General features: G+C 48.3%; 3 protein-coding genes and 1 non-coding gene across 4 annotated transcripts; all 4 read left to right on the plus strand.

Annotated features, from left to right (window-relative positions):
• The first annotated feature begins 4,387 nt into the window (after window positions 1-4,387).
• On the plus strand, window positions 4,388-5,385 carry LOC117842858 (probable calcium-binding protein CML46). The gene has a single exon (XM_034723383.2). The coding sequence runs from the start codon at window positions 4,530-4,532 to the stop codon at window positions 5,139-5,141; it is 612 nt and encodes a 203-aa protein (XP_034579274.1). The 5' UTR covers window positions 4,388-4,529; the 3' UTR covers window positions 5,142-5,385.
• Window positions 5,386-6,579: 1,194 nt separating this feature from the next.
• On the plus strand, window positions 6,580-6,653 carry TRNAI-AAU (transfer RNA isoleucine (anticodon AAU)). The gene has a single exon. It is a non-coding gene; the product is annotated as a tRNA-Ile (tRNA).
• Window positions 6,654-6,850: 197 nt separating this feature from the next.
• On the plus strand, window positions 6,851-9,739 carry LOC117844837 (exosome complex component RRP41-like). Its single transcript, XM_034725631.2, has 7 exons — window positions 6,851-7,117; window positions 7,522-7,600; window positions 8,079-8,181; window positions 8,268-8,388; window positions 8,922-9,010; window positions 9,102-9,251; window positions 9,337-9,739. Exons 1-7 carry the CDS (start codon window positions 6,964-6,966, stop codon window positions 9,424-9,426), a joined length of 786 nt encoding a protein of 261 aa, XP_034581522.1. The 5' UTR covers window positions 6,851-6,963; the 3' UTR covers window positions 9,427-9,739.
• Window positions 9,740-10,086: 347 nt separating this feature from the next.
• Window positions 10,087-11,921, plus strand: LOC117844836 (RNA-binding protein CP29B, chloroplastic). The gene is made up of 4 exons (XM_034725630.2): window positions 10,087-10,502; window positions 10,869-10,970; window positions 11,284-11,592; window positions 11,686-11,921. The coding sequence occupies exons 1-4, from the start codon at window positions 10,179-10,181 to the stop codon at window positions 11,746-11,748; spliced, it is 798 nt and encodes a 265-aa protein (XP_034581521.1). The 5' UTR covers window positions 10,087-10,178; the 3' UTR covers window positions 11,749-11,921.
• The last annotated feature ends 384 nt before the right edge of the window (window positions 11,922-12,305 follow it).

Consider the following 12,305-nt stretch of genomic DNA (forward strand, 5'->3'; position numbering starts at 1 on the left):
TCACGATCCAGTGCCAGAGAATGATCTGAATTCAGAAGTACTGTCAGCTTGATCAACCTGCTGATTTCTTGAAGTTTTCTACGCTAATTTGCGTCGTTTGAATGATTGGCACGAGTTGCTTGCTGCTATCTCTGGCCAGTCGATGTATCAGGGTTTCAGAAGAAGAACGAGAATATGTGACTGTTGGAGAAACATGTGGTCAGATGTCTTAGTACTTGTTTAGCTCATGCCATTGTCTTTATGCGTGACACGAGTGCATGGAATTTGAAGTGATAACTGAAAACGGGCTGGTGGACACTAGGATGAAAGCAGATGTGCCGATAAGGTCAACCGTGTTCATCATGCGTTTTTTGGTTTTTAAAGCAGCTGTCAAGTTGATGTGAGCGCGTGATTGCTTCTGACCCTTGGAGACCTCAACGAGTGGTTCAAAACAAATCATTGAGCTACGTGGTTGAGTCGTTTTGTGGAATCCGCACAAACCTTAATTATGTGGAATGATTGTGCAGTTTTCTGCAAGAATACAGAGTCGCAATTTTCAGATTCAGGACTGAGTACCTGTACAGATGGAATAATGTATGCTAATGCCTGCTTAATTAGACAGTGTGAAGGTGCGGCCGTGAGGACACTGAGGTAATGAGATGCAGAGATCAGCGTTGATTATTCAATCACTGGTGCTAACCTGACTTAGCGTTGCTGTTGCAGCACGGCAACGGCAAAGGCTCTCAAAAAGTCAGCAGAGTTGCACTCCTGTACAGCCTAGTGGTAGTTTTGTAGGCTATCAAAAGAGGATTTCATCCACTACTATTTGCTTGCGCCTAGAAATTGTAGATTTGCATGTGCCTAGAAATTCATAGGTGCATCAATGCCATTGAGATTTTCGAAGTGGATTTATTGTTGGCCTACGGAAAGGAGGATAGCATCCACTAGCTGTCGATGAGAGCACATGCATATCCTCTCATCGGCTGCAATTCCTACAGGTTTGTCCTGACGAAAGGAAATAAGGCAGCTCGAAATCGATCAAAAAATGTTATTTAAAAAAATACAGAGAAATCAGTTAAAAGAAAAGAAAAAAAAAAGGAGAACTTTTCTGGGCTTCTCTTATAACAGATGCCGCAGAACAAGCCCATGAAAGGCTCACATGTGGGCCTCCGTTCGCCCAGAATTCAGACGACCCACGTGGGCCACGGGCTGAACCGCTCCACCACCGAAGCCCACCGACGTTGGCCCCCTTTGTTTCCGCGGTCCGCTCGTTGTGCGGCGGCCCCCTGCGAATAATCCCGCCAAACGAGACGCGGTGACCGCGCGGTAGCGCCCCGCGAGCCCTCCTCCGGTCCTCCCGCTCCGCGACTTGCCTGCGCCTGCAACGTCTGCTTCTTGGAAGTCTCCTGCAGAGTCAAGCCGCCGTCCTTCCTTCCCGTTCCGATTCTTCCAAGTTCCAAGAGGACTAACGGTAGAAAAGGCGACCGGCTGGCGAAGTGCGAAGAAGGGTAGGGTCAGACTCGCAAGCGCCGATCGAATCGACCCAAACCGGACCGGGTGCTGTTGGACGCTTTCGTGGCAAAGCTTGGTGCCGGTCAGTGTAGACGGGGTCCCTGTAAACCGTTGAGTTCAGGTGAAGAAGTCCCCCTCCACGGTCCAAAACGATTGCGGCGGGCGGTCTACGTCGAGCCTATGCAGCCAGTTAGCGTGGTTAGCAGCCTGCACGGCTCTTTTCATGTCATCCGGATCGACTTGGCGTTAAAAAAGGAAACCTCAAGTAGACGAGCGAACTGAAGCGTACTCCACAAAATGTTACTCCCTCCGTTCCAAATTATAAGTTATTCCAACTTTCTTGGAGAGTCAAAGCATCTCAAGTTTGACCAAATTTATACAATAAAGTGCTAACATTCATGATATCAAATAGGTACCATTGGTTTCTTCATTAAATATATTTTCATAGTATATCTATTCGGTGCCATAAACTTTTGTAATTTTCTCTATAATTTTGGTCAAACATAAAAATATTTGACTCTCCAAGAAAGTTGGAATGACTTATAATTTGGAACGGAGGGAGTATCAGTTTGACATAGCCCTGTTCGCTATTTCAGCTGTATTTTCTCTCAGATGGTCGCGTACGATTAATTCCTTAACCGATGGTCGTTACGACATGCTCGTACTGCGAACGAGCCGGGCGGCCGGCTGCCGCTCCGACTGACGACGGGGTCTAGCAAGCAGCGTCGTCCGTACTCGTTCAAACTCCAAACTTTCAGCATCATTTCCTGCCGGCCCGCCAGGCCGCCAGCAGCGATTGTTTTTTTCCCGTCACGATCCAGCATCTTCTGACAATCACTCGTGCGAACACGACCAAGTTTTGGCACAGGCTTTTTAATTTAATCCACTACTAGCTAGCTAGTTCAAACAACACCATGCCAAAAACTAATGTTCCGATTAATATGCCTCCATAGCTGTCCATCGATCTGCAGCATTTCTAATCACTCTCGTCTCAACTTGCAATGCCATTGCTTGCTAGTACAATTCCTTATACGCATGCTCTCTGTTACTGCACTAATTATAAAACCACTCTCACTTAGCTGTCATAAAAACAAGAAGCCCGATCGATCAGATCCGGGGTTTTACCGCGGCGTGATGCCAGCTAAACCGTGCGGCAAGCGGACGGGACACGCACATGGCGGCGGCCAGATCGTGTCCACGACGTACGCGAGCACACGTACGGCATCGAGCAAGGGGGCTCGTCTTTTGACGCTCACGCTAACCAAGCCGGCGATGTTTTGTACTGACCCTGACAGGCCGGGACAGCGCCCCGACACGCCCGTACCCGGCCAGCGAGGCCGCGCGAGGCCACTTGCCTGATCTTGCTTAGCGCTAAGCCTGGGTCGGCCCGACACCAGATCCGGATCAGCGTACGTGCAGCGATAAAGAAATGGGGGCAGGATGGCCACTAATCACTTTGATTAATCGGCTAATCGGGTGGGTGTGGTTGTCGACGTGCGTGCGTGCGATCCGGATGCTTGCGAGCCAGGTGTGAGCTCGCACGTCGGCCGTCTGGCCGGGACTGCCGGCCTGGGACATTGGTTCAGAACTTCATCAGATCGTAGTAGTAATTTCGATGGGGATTCTCTTTGCCGGACCCGCGTGGGATGGACAGCTGATGTTCACTTGTATTTATGCTTTATTGTACTACTACTAATGTAACTCTGCGCTGCTAAGTAACCTGCTTAACAGCTCAGGTGACTGCACATTGTGGTCGACAGAAGAGGGCTCTGCATATGTTTTACAATTGCTACCCTTTTTCGTTCGCGTGACACATTTCGCTAATCCTAGCTATGATAATACTAGTCCAATATAGCGCGGAAGTAGCAAGCTGTGCTCGATGTACTCGACGAACTGCTCCATCCGATTCAAAATACATCTCGTTTTGTGATGCATGTCCATGCAATTATTTTTTAAATCTTTGGTTGTTAATGTATAAAGATTTCCATAGATCAAGAGGCACTAGATGCTCCGTATGTTAAACACCATGTACTTTTTTTTGAAAACATGCCTGGGCACGTATTTATTAAGCAAAAAACCCCCCGAAATTCCGACAACATAGCCTCGAAGGACAGAGTTACAAGGCCACCGCAAAGTTAACCTACCTAACACAGCATGAACAACATGTATTTTGAATCTAAGGGGTATGAACCCCAAGACTTGGATAGTCAACTGTAAAACCGCTCAATTCCACCACTCCCAAACCCAACAATCCAGCACGAGCGCCTTTGCTTTTTTTTTTTCTCGCACTGCACGGTCGGTCCTATCTGTACGGCTGAAACGTTTCACGTCTCCACTCTAATTACCTGAGAGCTGAGACGATAGGAAAGGAAACTTACATGCATTTTCACGCTCATAGGAAGCCACGCACGGCACGACTTATCCGAATATCTCTCGATCACAATCTTCATGCCAAGCACGTCGAGATCACAGTGACAGGCCCCTCACAACTGCAACCATCCAGAAATGAATGCGTGGACTCAGATTTAGTCGAATCAGTTCAGGAACTCTCACTGCCGGCTAACCCAAACACACCCAACACTTTCCGGGAAGCTTCCCAGCAGCGAGCGAGCGAGCAGTGTCAACCGATCCATCCACACGAATTGAACCCGCACCCAACACACCCACCCCTACCAGTTTCCTCACATTTTCTCGCGCCCACACTTATTCCACAAGCGTTTTTAAGTAAAGATTTTCCTCGGGGGGAATTCGCAGCCCAAGTGGTGACGTAAGCCATCCCTCGCAGCCCAAGTACTTCGCGGAAGGAGACGGGCACCTTCCTGCTGCGCCGAGCCAAGCCGACGCCACCATGCAAGTGACCTTCCTCCTCTCCCCGTCCAAAGCTGTCACACCTCGCCATATTCCTAGCCCCCTGTGCCCTCCCCCGCGGGTCATATAAAGCTCGCCTCCCTCCCCCACCGTCTCTCCAACCAGAACAAAGGCTCCTTCGTGTTCTAGCTCGTCTACAACTCTACAGCACTGCAGAGTAAGCTCGATCGATGGCTGAGAGGAACAACGCGATGCGGCCGCTCCTGCGCCGGATGCTCTCGTTCAGGGAGCCGCTCCTGATCATCCCGTACCTGCTCACCTTCCTCGCCGCCGCGGCCTCGGCGTTCGTCCGGAGCCACTCCTCGCTGCTGCACGCGCTAGCGAGGGCGCTCGTCCCGGCGGCGGCGGCCAAGTGCGCGCACAGCGCCTCGCCCGTCAGCGCCGACCTGCCCGCACCGCGCTGCGACGGAGACGAAGCGGATGCGGAGGCGGAGGACTACGCCGCGCTGAGCAAGGAGGAGGTGGAGGCGATCATGGGCGCGATCGGCCTCGCGGCGGCCGGGCGCGGCGAGGGCCTGGCGGCCGTCATGGGCCGGGACGAGGTGTCCGGGCTGTTCGAAGCCGAGGAGCCGAGCTTCGCGGAGGTGCGGGGCGCCTTCGCGGTGTTCGACGCCGACGCCGACGGGTTCATCGGCGCGGCCGACCTGCAGGGCGCCCTGGCGAGGCTCGGCGTGCGGGAGGACGCCGCGTCGTGCCGCGCCATGATCGACGCGGCCGGCGGCGACAGGGACGGCAGGATGAGCCTGTTCCAGTTCGTCGGCTTCCTCGAGAACGGCTTGTGATGAGAGCCGGATGAGGAACTGACTATTTACTTCATTTTTCCCCCCTTTTAATTCCTTTCGTCGCCTCAGCTCGTGGCAGGAGATGTGAGAGTAGTGGTGTATCCTCGGAGACGGTGTGCGTGTGTTTTTTTTCCTCCTGCCATGCGTGAGTTGGGGGTGGATGATGGACTGTGCAGCGATTAACGCACTAATTCCCAAGTTAAGGAAACAAATCAATGGAGCTGATCAATTTGCAAAGAACTCACTTTGGTGATCTACTGACGATTCCTGAACGTTATCTTGACGACATAATTTCTTTGAATGTCTTTGACGGTAAAAGTCCATGTGTTGGAACTTTGAGCTCACTGTTCGTAGTATACCACGCGCGCCTAAAATTTCTGCGAATCGGGGGTCAAAATCATGAGCAATGATTTCAACGTTCAAGCATTGTTTGGGTCCGTCCCTACCGAATTCGCCGAGTTTGGTCCGGTCTTTTTCATCAGGACACACACAGCTTTTGATATTTCTTCTTCTTTTCGCTGATGCCGGCCGGGATCCAGAGGTTGCTGCCCTGCTGCCGTCTTTCCAGGAAGGTTCCCAGGGGGGTGCTGCAGAGTTGGCCGCTGGCGTTGTGGAAGCTTGCTGACACCGACGTGCCCCGGACGGGTCCAAGCCGGGGTACGTAACGAGACTACGAGAGCCAGGGGATCGACGGTCGCTAGCACTGGCATTAGCAGCCCAGCGAGGGGTCGTGCGAGATGTTGATGGGATATGACTACGTGTGCGCGCGCGGGGTGGGCTTAGCTTCGTAGCAGGTAGCTGACAGGAAACATCAGTGCCGGCCGCCGGTGGCCTGCAGGTGTGCACACTGCTATTGCTAGGGACCTAAGTACCATTTGTTTTGGGTCATTAATTAGTTCAAACCAAAATTTGTTCAAATATATATACTGCAATGATATGTCATATAAAGTTAAGGGGGAGAGAAATGAGTTAAAATGACATGCCGCGTACCGAATTGGCCGAACCAGTTATTATATACCTGGCTATCGCCTATCTGGACTGGAGCTCCTGAGGTGTGGTTGATTTTCTAACTGTGAAGTGAATGGGGCACCGCGCATAAGATAAACGACGACGCGACGAGCAATCATCGCTGGTCTCCATTGCATGAATATATTCTCGCTATTGGAAAGAGAGGAGCCGAGGAATTGGCTGCTTTTCTCCTGAGATTCTGATCGTGGGAGGCGTGCCAGATATGCAGTAATCCTCACTCCACACGGGCATAAATAAAGCGAGCAATTTTCAACTACCGCTTGCGCGGTATACGATTCCTTTGCAGATTGCGGCTGCGGCTTCTCGGCATCATCACTCATCCGAGCAATGGCGAATGAGGTTGGCTTGAAGGATGAAAAAGATGAAACTTTTATATCAAATAATCTTTTAGTTCATTCCTATTCGAAAAGGCCTATTAGCTCAGTTGGTTAGAGCGTCGTGCTAATAACGCGAAGGTCGCAGGTTCGAGACCTGCATGGGCCACGTTTTTTTTTCGTGTTCTTTTATTTTTTTGCAATTTAAATCTTCTTCTGGACTCCTACTATGGGCCAATGTACATTCCCGCTCGCTGCTGCATCAAAATTGGCCCATAGGTTACACTGGCCTAATTTCATGTAGTAATGGAAGGCGGGCCCATAGGTCCAAGAATAGCAAAAACCCTAGCAAAGCCACGGGAGGAGCAGCACCATCGAACCACACGCGTCTCCATTCAACCGCTAGTCCGGCGCAGGCTCCGTGTCGCCGCTGTTGTTCGGCCAGGCTGCCGGCGGCGGCGCGCGCGTAGCTTCAGGCGATGTCGGCGCAGGCGGGGACAGGGACGTACTCCCCGGCGGCTGCGGCAGGGGACAAGCGGCGGGAGAGGAGGGAGGAGCTGCGGCGCCACCTCGCCGAGGATGCCGACTGGCCCCGCGCCGACGGACGCTCCTTCCATGACTGCCGGCCAGCGTGTAACTCCTCGCTCCCCAACCTCGTCTGAATTCTTGCTCCCGTGTAGCGGCCACCTCGGTAGAATGCTTGTCCTAAAGGATTGTGCGCGCCATCGGTCTGCTCTCGCCCAGGCCGCACTTATGGTGTTCGATGTTATGCGTGAGGAGTAGGGGCATGTCTGACGCGACGGGGATATGCCATTTGTTGGTTTTAAATTTGTATAGTTACTTCATTGCTGATGCTTAGGTGCCATGCCTTTTTGAGTTGTCTCCTCTGGGTCATGTATACAAAAGTAATTTGCTGACTCTGCAATTCTGCATCAACCTTGATGTGAATAATGTTGTGTTCTACGGTGTTGAAACTTGTTGAATTCATTTGCACATCAGAGTCATTAGTCACTGATCATTTAAAATGTGTCTTGCAGTTATGCAAACAGGACCAACTACTGCTGCATCAGGGTCTGCTTATGCAGAATTTGGGAAGACAAAGGTCATTGTCTCTGTGTAAGTGCAACATCCTTCAAACCAGCTGTCTTATGTTTTGGATATTGAATGCAAAAACTTGTGTTTCACTTCAGTTTTCCATAAATTAGTGTAGTCTCCTTGGTCTACAAGTGTAAAATTTGTTCTGTTGAGGATTTATATTGGTGTCTTTGGAATCAAATACGAGCAAGTTAGGGTCAACCAAAGTAAGCCTGTAGTCTGTACCTTAATAAACACCGGCTTTCAATGAGTTTGTTTGTTCCAGTTGGATCTATGTACTTGTACTTCTTGTCCGTGACGTGGAAATCATGGTTTAGTTTTATGCTACTAATGCTCTTGCCACTTATGATGTTTAGCTATACGGTCAACCATTGCTCACTGCAGAAATTTCCTGGGCTCTACTATGTGCTTCTTAGCACGTCAATATTTTAATTTCCTCTATCTTAATTTTGAACAGTATTATGTGATTTTCCATCTTTGTTAATGATTACCTTCGCAGGTTTGGGCCAAGAGAAAGTAAGAAAGCAATGATGTATAGTGATGTTGGTAGGCTCAATTGCAATGTGAGCTATACGACATTTGCCACTCCAGTACGTGGACAGGTAAACTGTTTACTTACCTCTCATATCTCTATTCGGACTATCTGTTAGAAGGTATTTGGAGTTGACAGCATTCATCTTATTTCCAGGGAGCGGACAACAAAGAGTACTCATCAATGCTTCATAAAGCTTTGGAAGGCGCAGTAATGCTACACACTTTTCCAAAGACCACTGTTGATGTTTTTGCCTTGGTTCTTGAGTCTGGTGGCAGTATGATACTATTCTAACCTTTGCTTTTGGTGACAAGTATAATACACTAGATTTTGCATTTTTGTGAAGGCAATGTTTTTTTTTGGGGGTTCAGTAGTCTAGTACATTTGTTGAAGTTCTGCTCATGCTGAAGTAGGAAAATTTGAAATGCCTGCTCATCTTCTTAACGTGCTAGAGCCTCGCGAGTTAAAGCTCTAACAAATGCCCTGTCTGAACATGTTACTTATACCTTAGTGTTTACCTTTTCTAATATTTGTTTTTCAAAACTGTAGAGTTAATGTGTTTTGAGTTGCTAATACTTGAGCCAGTCTTATATTGCTAATTTGTTGCCATAAACCATGGTACAGCTCCTTTTTCCCCTTAAAAAATAATTTACAGTCCAAGTGTCCAACAGCAGATTGCATCCCATCTCCAATTTTATTGTTCCAATGGAAACCTTTTTTGTGGCTAATTCTTTCCGCATAACTGCATAAGTTCCTTCGTTAAGATGATCTGAACTATGCTGGACCTTACTAGCAGTTGTTTTATTTCAGGTGATCTACCAATCATTATATCGTGCGCTAGTCTTGCACTGGCAGATGCTGGAATCATGATGTATGACCTCGTTACATCTGTATCTGTGGTATGTCCCCATGTTGTCTCTGCTCTATGATACTTGCACCTAAACCATCAGTTAAATCTGAGGATGATCATATTTTACTTCCTTGTGCCAGTCCTGTTTTGGAAAGAACATCATCATCGATCCAACCTCGGATGAGGAAGCATGGCAAGACGGAAGCCTCATGGTAGCTTTCATGCCAGCCCGCAAGGAGATTACCCAACTCACACTCACTGGAGAGTGGAGTGATGGCAAAATCACCAATGTATGCCCTATCTACTGCACTAACATATACTGTGGTTGTATGTAAGCAGTCACAGTTACTAACATTTTGTTATGTTCATCTACAGGCTGTTGAGCTCTGCATGGATGCTTGCAGTAAGCTTGGTGAAATACTGCGCGACCGCTTGAAAGATACTGCCACCTTGACGAACGAATGACACTGCTGAGACAACACTTGCTACAAGTATCCTTAGCTGTACAAAAAAGCCTGTTTGAGTGAGCATACATGGTTATGGTGATTAATTGATTATTTCCATCATGGCAAAAGAGTGAATTGTCAAGCAGGGAAGAAGTTGCAGGGTGTTATGTGTGTCATGTAATGTACTCCTGACTTCTGACCTTCGGCTTCATGAAGTGCCTGTATTTTTCTCTGCACTCTAAGACTGTTGCTCACTTGCTGTACCGTATCATTGGATTCTTAGTATACTGACCTTTATTTTGTGTTCGGGCGTAAAGCCTATCATCTTTTTACCCACTTGTTTCCGTGTGGTTTTAACTTGGATGTGGCAACGTCACATCATTTACTTCGTGAATTATTCTATCACATATAAAATTTCTGCATTTTAGCGGTACTGCACAGAATAAAGTGTTGTCGCGTAGTTTCACGACTCCGCTGGCGTATTGCTCTACGCGGTAGCAGCTCGTCCAGCAAAACAGTCGGCTGGCCTCTCAGTATCTTACTGACACTGACAGTGGGCCATACATTCCTAATCCTCTTCCCAGCGCCACAAAAATATCTCAGACTGACAAATATCCGAACAGCTAGGCGCAAGCCGTTCCCCCATCTTCCCGTGCAGTATATAAACCCTCCTCACTCTCCCACTCCCCCCGTGCCATCGACCTTCACCTCCAGCTCTCCAATCCCCGGAACCTTATCTCCATCCAAATCCTCATCCCCATCCCGAGCGTCATGGCCGCCGCACTCTTCTCCACCTCCCTCTCGCCCCGCTTCCTCGCCCTATCCTCCCCGAAGCCCGCTGCGACCGTGGCCTCCGCCTTCCTCCCCTTCAGGCTGCCGCTGCGCGCTGTTTCGGCGCCGGGGAGGCGGGTGTTTGAGCCCGTGGCCGTCGCGGTGTCGTCCGAGTACGAGACCGAGGGCGCGGAGCAGGAGGAGGAGGGAGCCGAGGAGTTCTCCGAGGACCTGAAGCTGTTCGTCGGGAACCTGCCCTTCAGCGTCGACAGCGCGCAGCTCGCCGGGCTCTTCGAGCAGGCCGGCTCCGTCGAGATGGTCGAGGTATATACGAGTTAATTGTGCCGCCCCGTCTATGTAATTAGTGTCAGAAATTGTCATTTTGCTAAAATAGGAAATATATTATTTTTTAAAAAAGTCTGGCTCACTGTCGTATGGTCACCTGGAATGGAACTGGAGTACTGGACAACTTGACCGAATTTAGTCAGGAGTAATTGAGTAAAGTTACATATTGTTACACTATTTGAAACACCGATATGGTTATGTACTTGTGGTAAATTATGACCAGAAATCGAAACAATATTCAAATTGTGAAGTCCAACAGAGCTGTATGCATCGAGTGAACCTTCTGCGTTTCACTATTTCCCCTTCACTATTCTAAGTTTCTAAGAGTTCATAACTGCTTTGCAGGTTGTATATGATAGAATGACTGGACGAAGCCGTGGATTTGGATTTGTGACAATGTCTTCAGCTGAAGAAGCTGGAGCCGCTGTTGAGCAATTCAACGGTTATGTGAGTATACTTCCATGGTTTAAGCTACCTTTCTCTTGGTATGCTTCTGGAGAAGATTAACTATCCAGTTGAAGGAAAAATAAAAAGATATAACAACACTAAACAGACAAAGTTGTCTAGCCATTTTAAGATCAGATGCAGGTTTTGCACTGAAGCTTGCATTTCTATAAAAGGTTGAAATGTGAATCGAAGCATAACCGAAAACTTTAGGAACAACTTCATCATAGCTTTTGGAACTGAATTACTTCTCTTGAGTGCATAGTGCGTTGTAGCAGATTGAGCTCCTGACTAATTAGCCTTGCCTCTCAAACAGACATTTCAAGGCAGACCACTAAGGGTGAACTCTGGGCCACCACCGCCTAGGGATGACTCTGCACCAAGAGCACCAAGGGGTGGTGGTGGTGGTGGAAACTTTGTGGATTCAGGAAACAAGGTCTACGTAGGGAACCTTTCATGGGGTGTCGACAACTCAACGCTTGAGAACCTGTTCAGTGAGCAAGGGCAGGTGCTTGATGCTAAGGTCATCTATGACAGGGAGAGCGGCAGGTCAAGAGGATTTGGTTTTGTCACCTATGGCTCTGCTGAGGAGGTCAACAATGCCATATCAAACCTTGATGGCATCGTAAGTTCTACATCCTGTTGGTTTTTTTTGTGTATCTTCTGCATTGTCATTTCAATTAGAAAATGTGCTAACTGAGTGTTGTTTGTAATGCAGGACTTGGATGGCAGGCAGATCCGAGTCACAGTTGCGGAATCAAAGCCAAGGCGTCAATTTTGAATTATGTCAATTTAGAGGTTAATAGTGTGTTTTGCCAAGTGTTAGTTTCTAGCTTCTATTCTTGCCTCCTTATTATGAGTAAAAAGAAGATGCGATAATGAAAGGTTGGGAGTGAAATTGTTGTATACCGGGAGATTTTCCCGGCCTGCAATGAACACACGCTCTTATGCTAATTGCGCTTTCAAAGAAAGTAGAAATCTTGAGAGAGTTGTGCCCACATGCGATACATAGCAGCAGTCAAGAACAGATGTGAGTTACGATCTGACATTTTTTCAGAATGTTTGTGATGGCATGTATCATGCATGATCCATCTGGAAAGTAAACTTAGTTTTTATGTTTCAGCTGAACCATGTTTAGCAACTCAGATCTCCCTTCCATATTCTCTTTAGGAAGTTATCTTCAGTTAGCACACTTTTTTTTGACAGCCATAATGCCAGAGAAAAAGCTTAGTGCGTGTAGTGTAATGTTCAAGCTCGAAAGGAATAAATTGATAAACTGCCTCTAACATTGAGGGTCCATTTGCTCTTTTAACCTGCTCATTCTTGAGCTGTTCAAAA

This window comes from Setaria viridis, chromosome 2 (genome assembly GCF_005286985.2).
Source record: "Setaria viridis chromosome 2, Setaria_viridis_v4.0, whole genome shotgun sequence".
Lineage (NCBI taxonomy): Eukaryota > Viridiplantae > Streptophyta > Magnoliopsida > Poales > Poaceae > Setaria > Setaria viridis.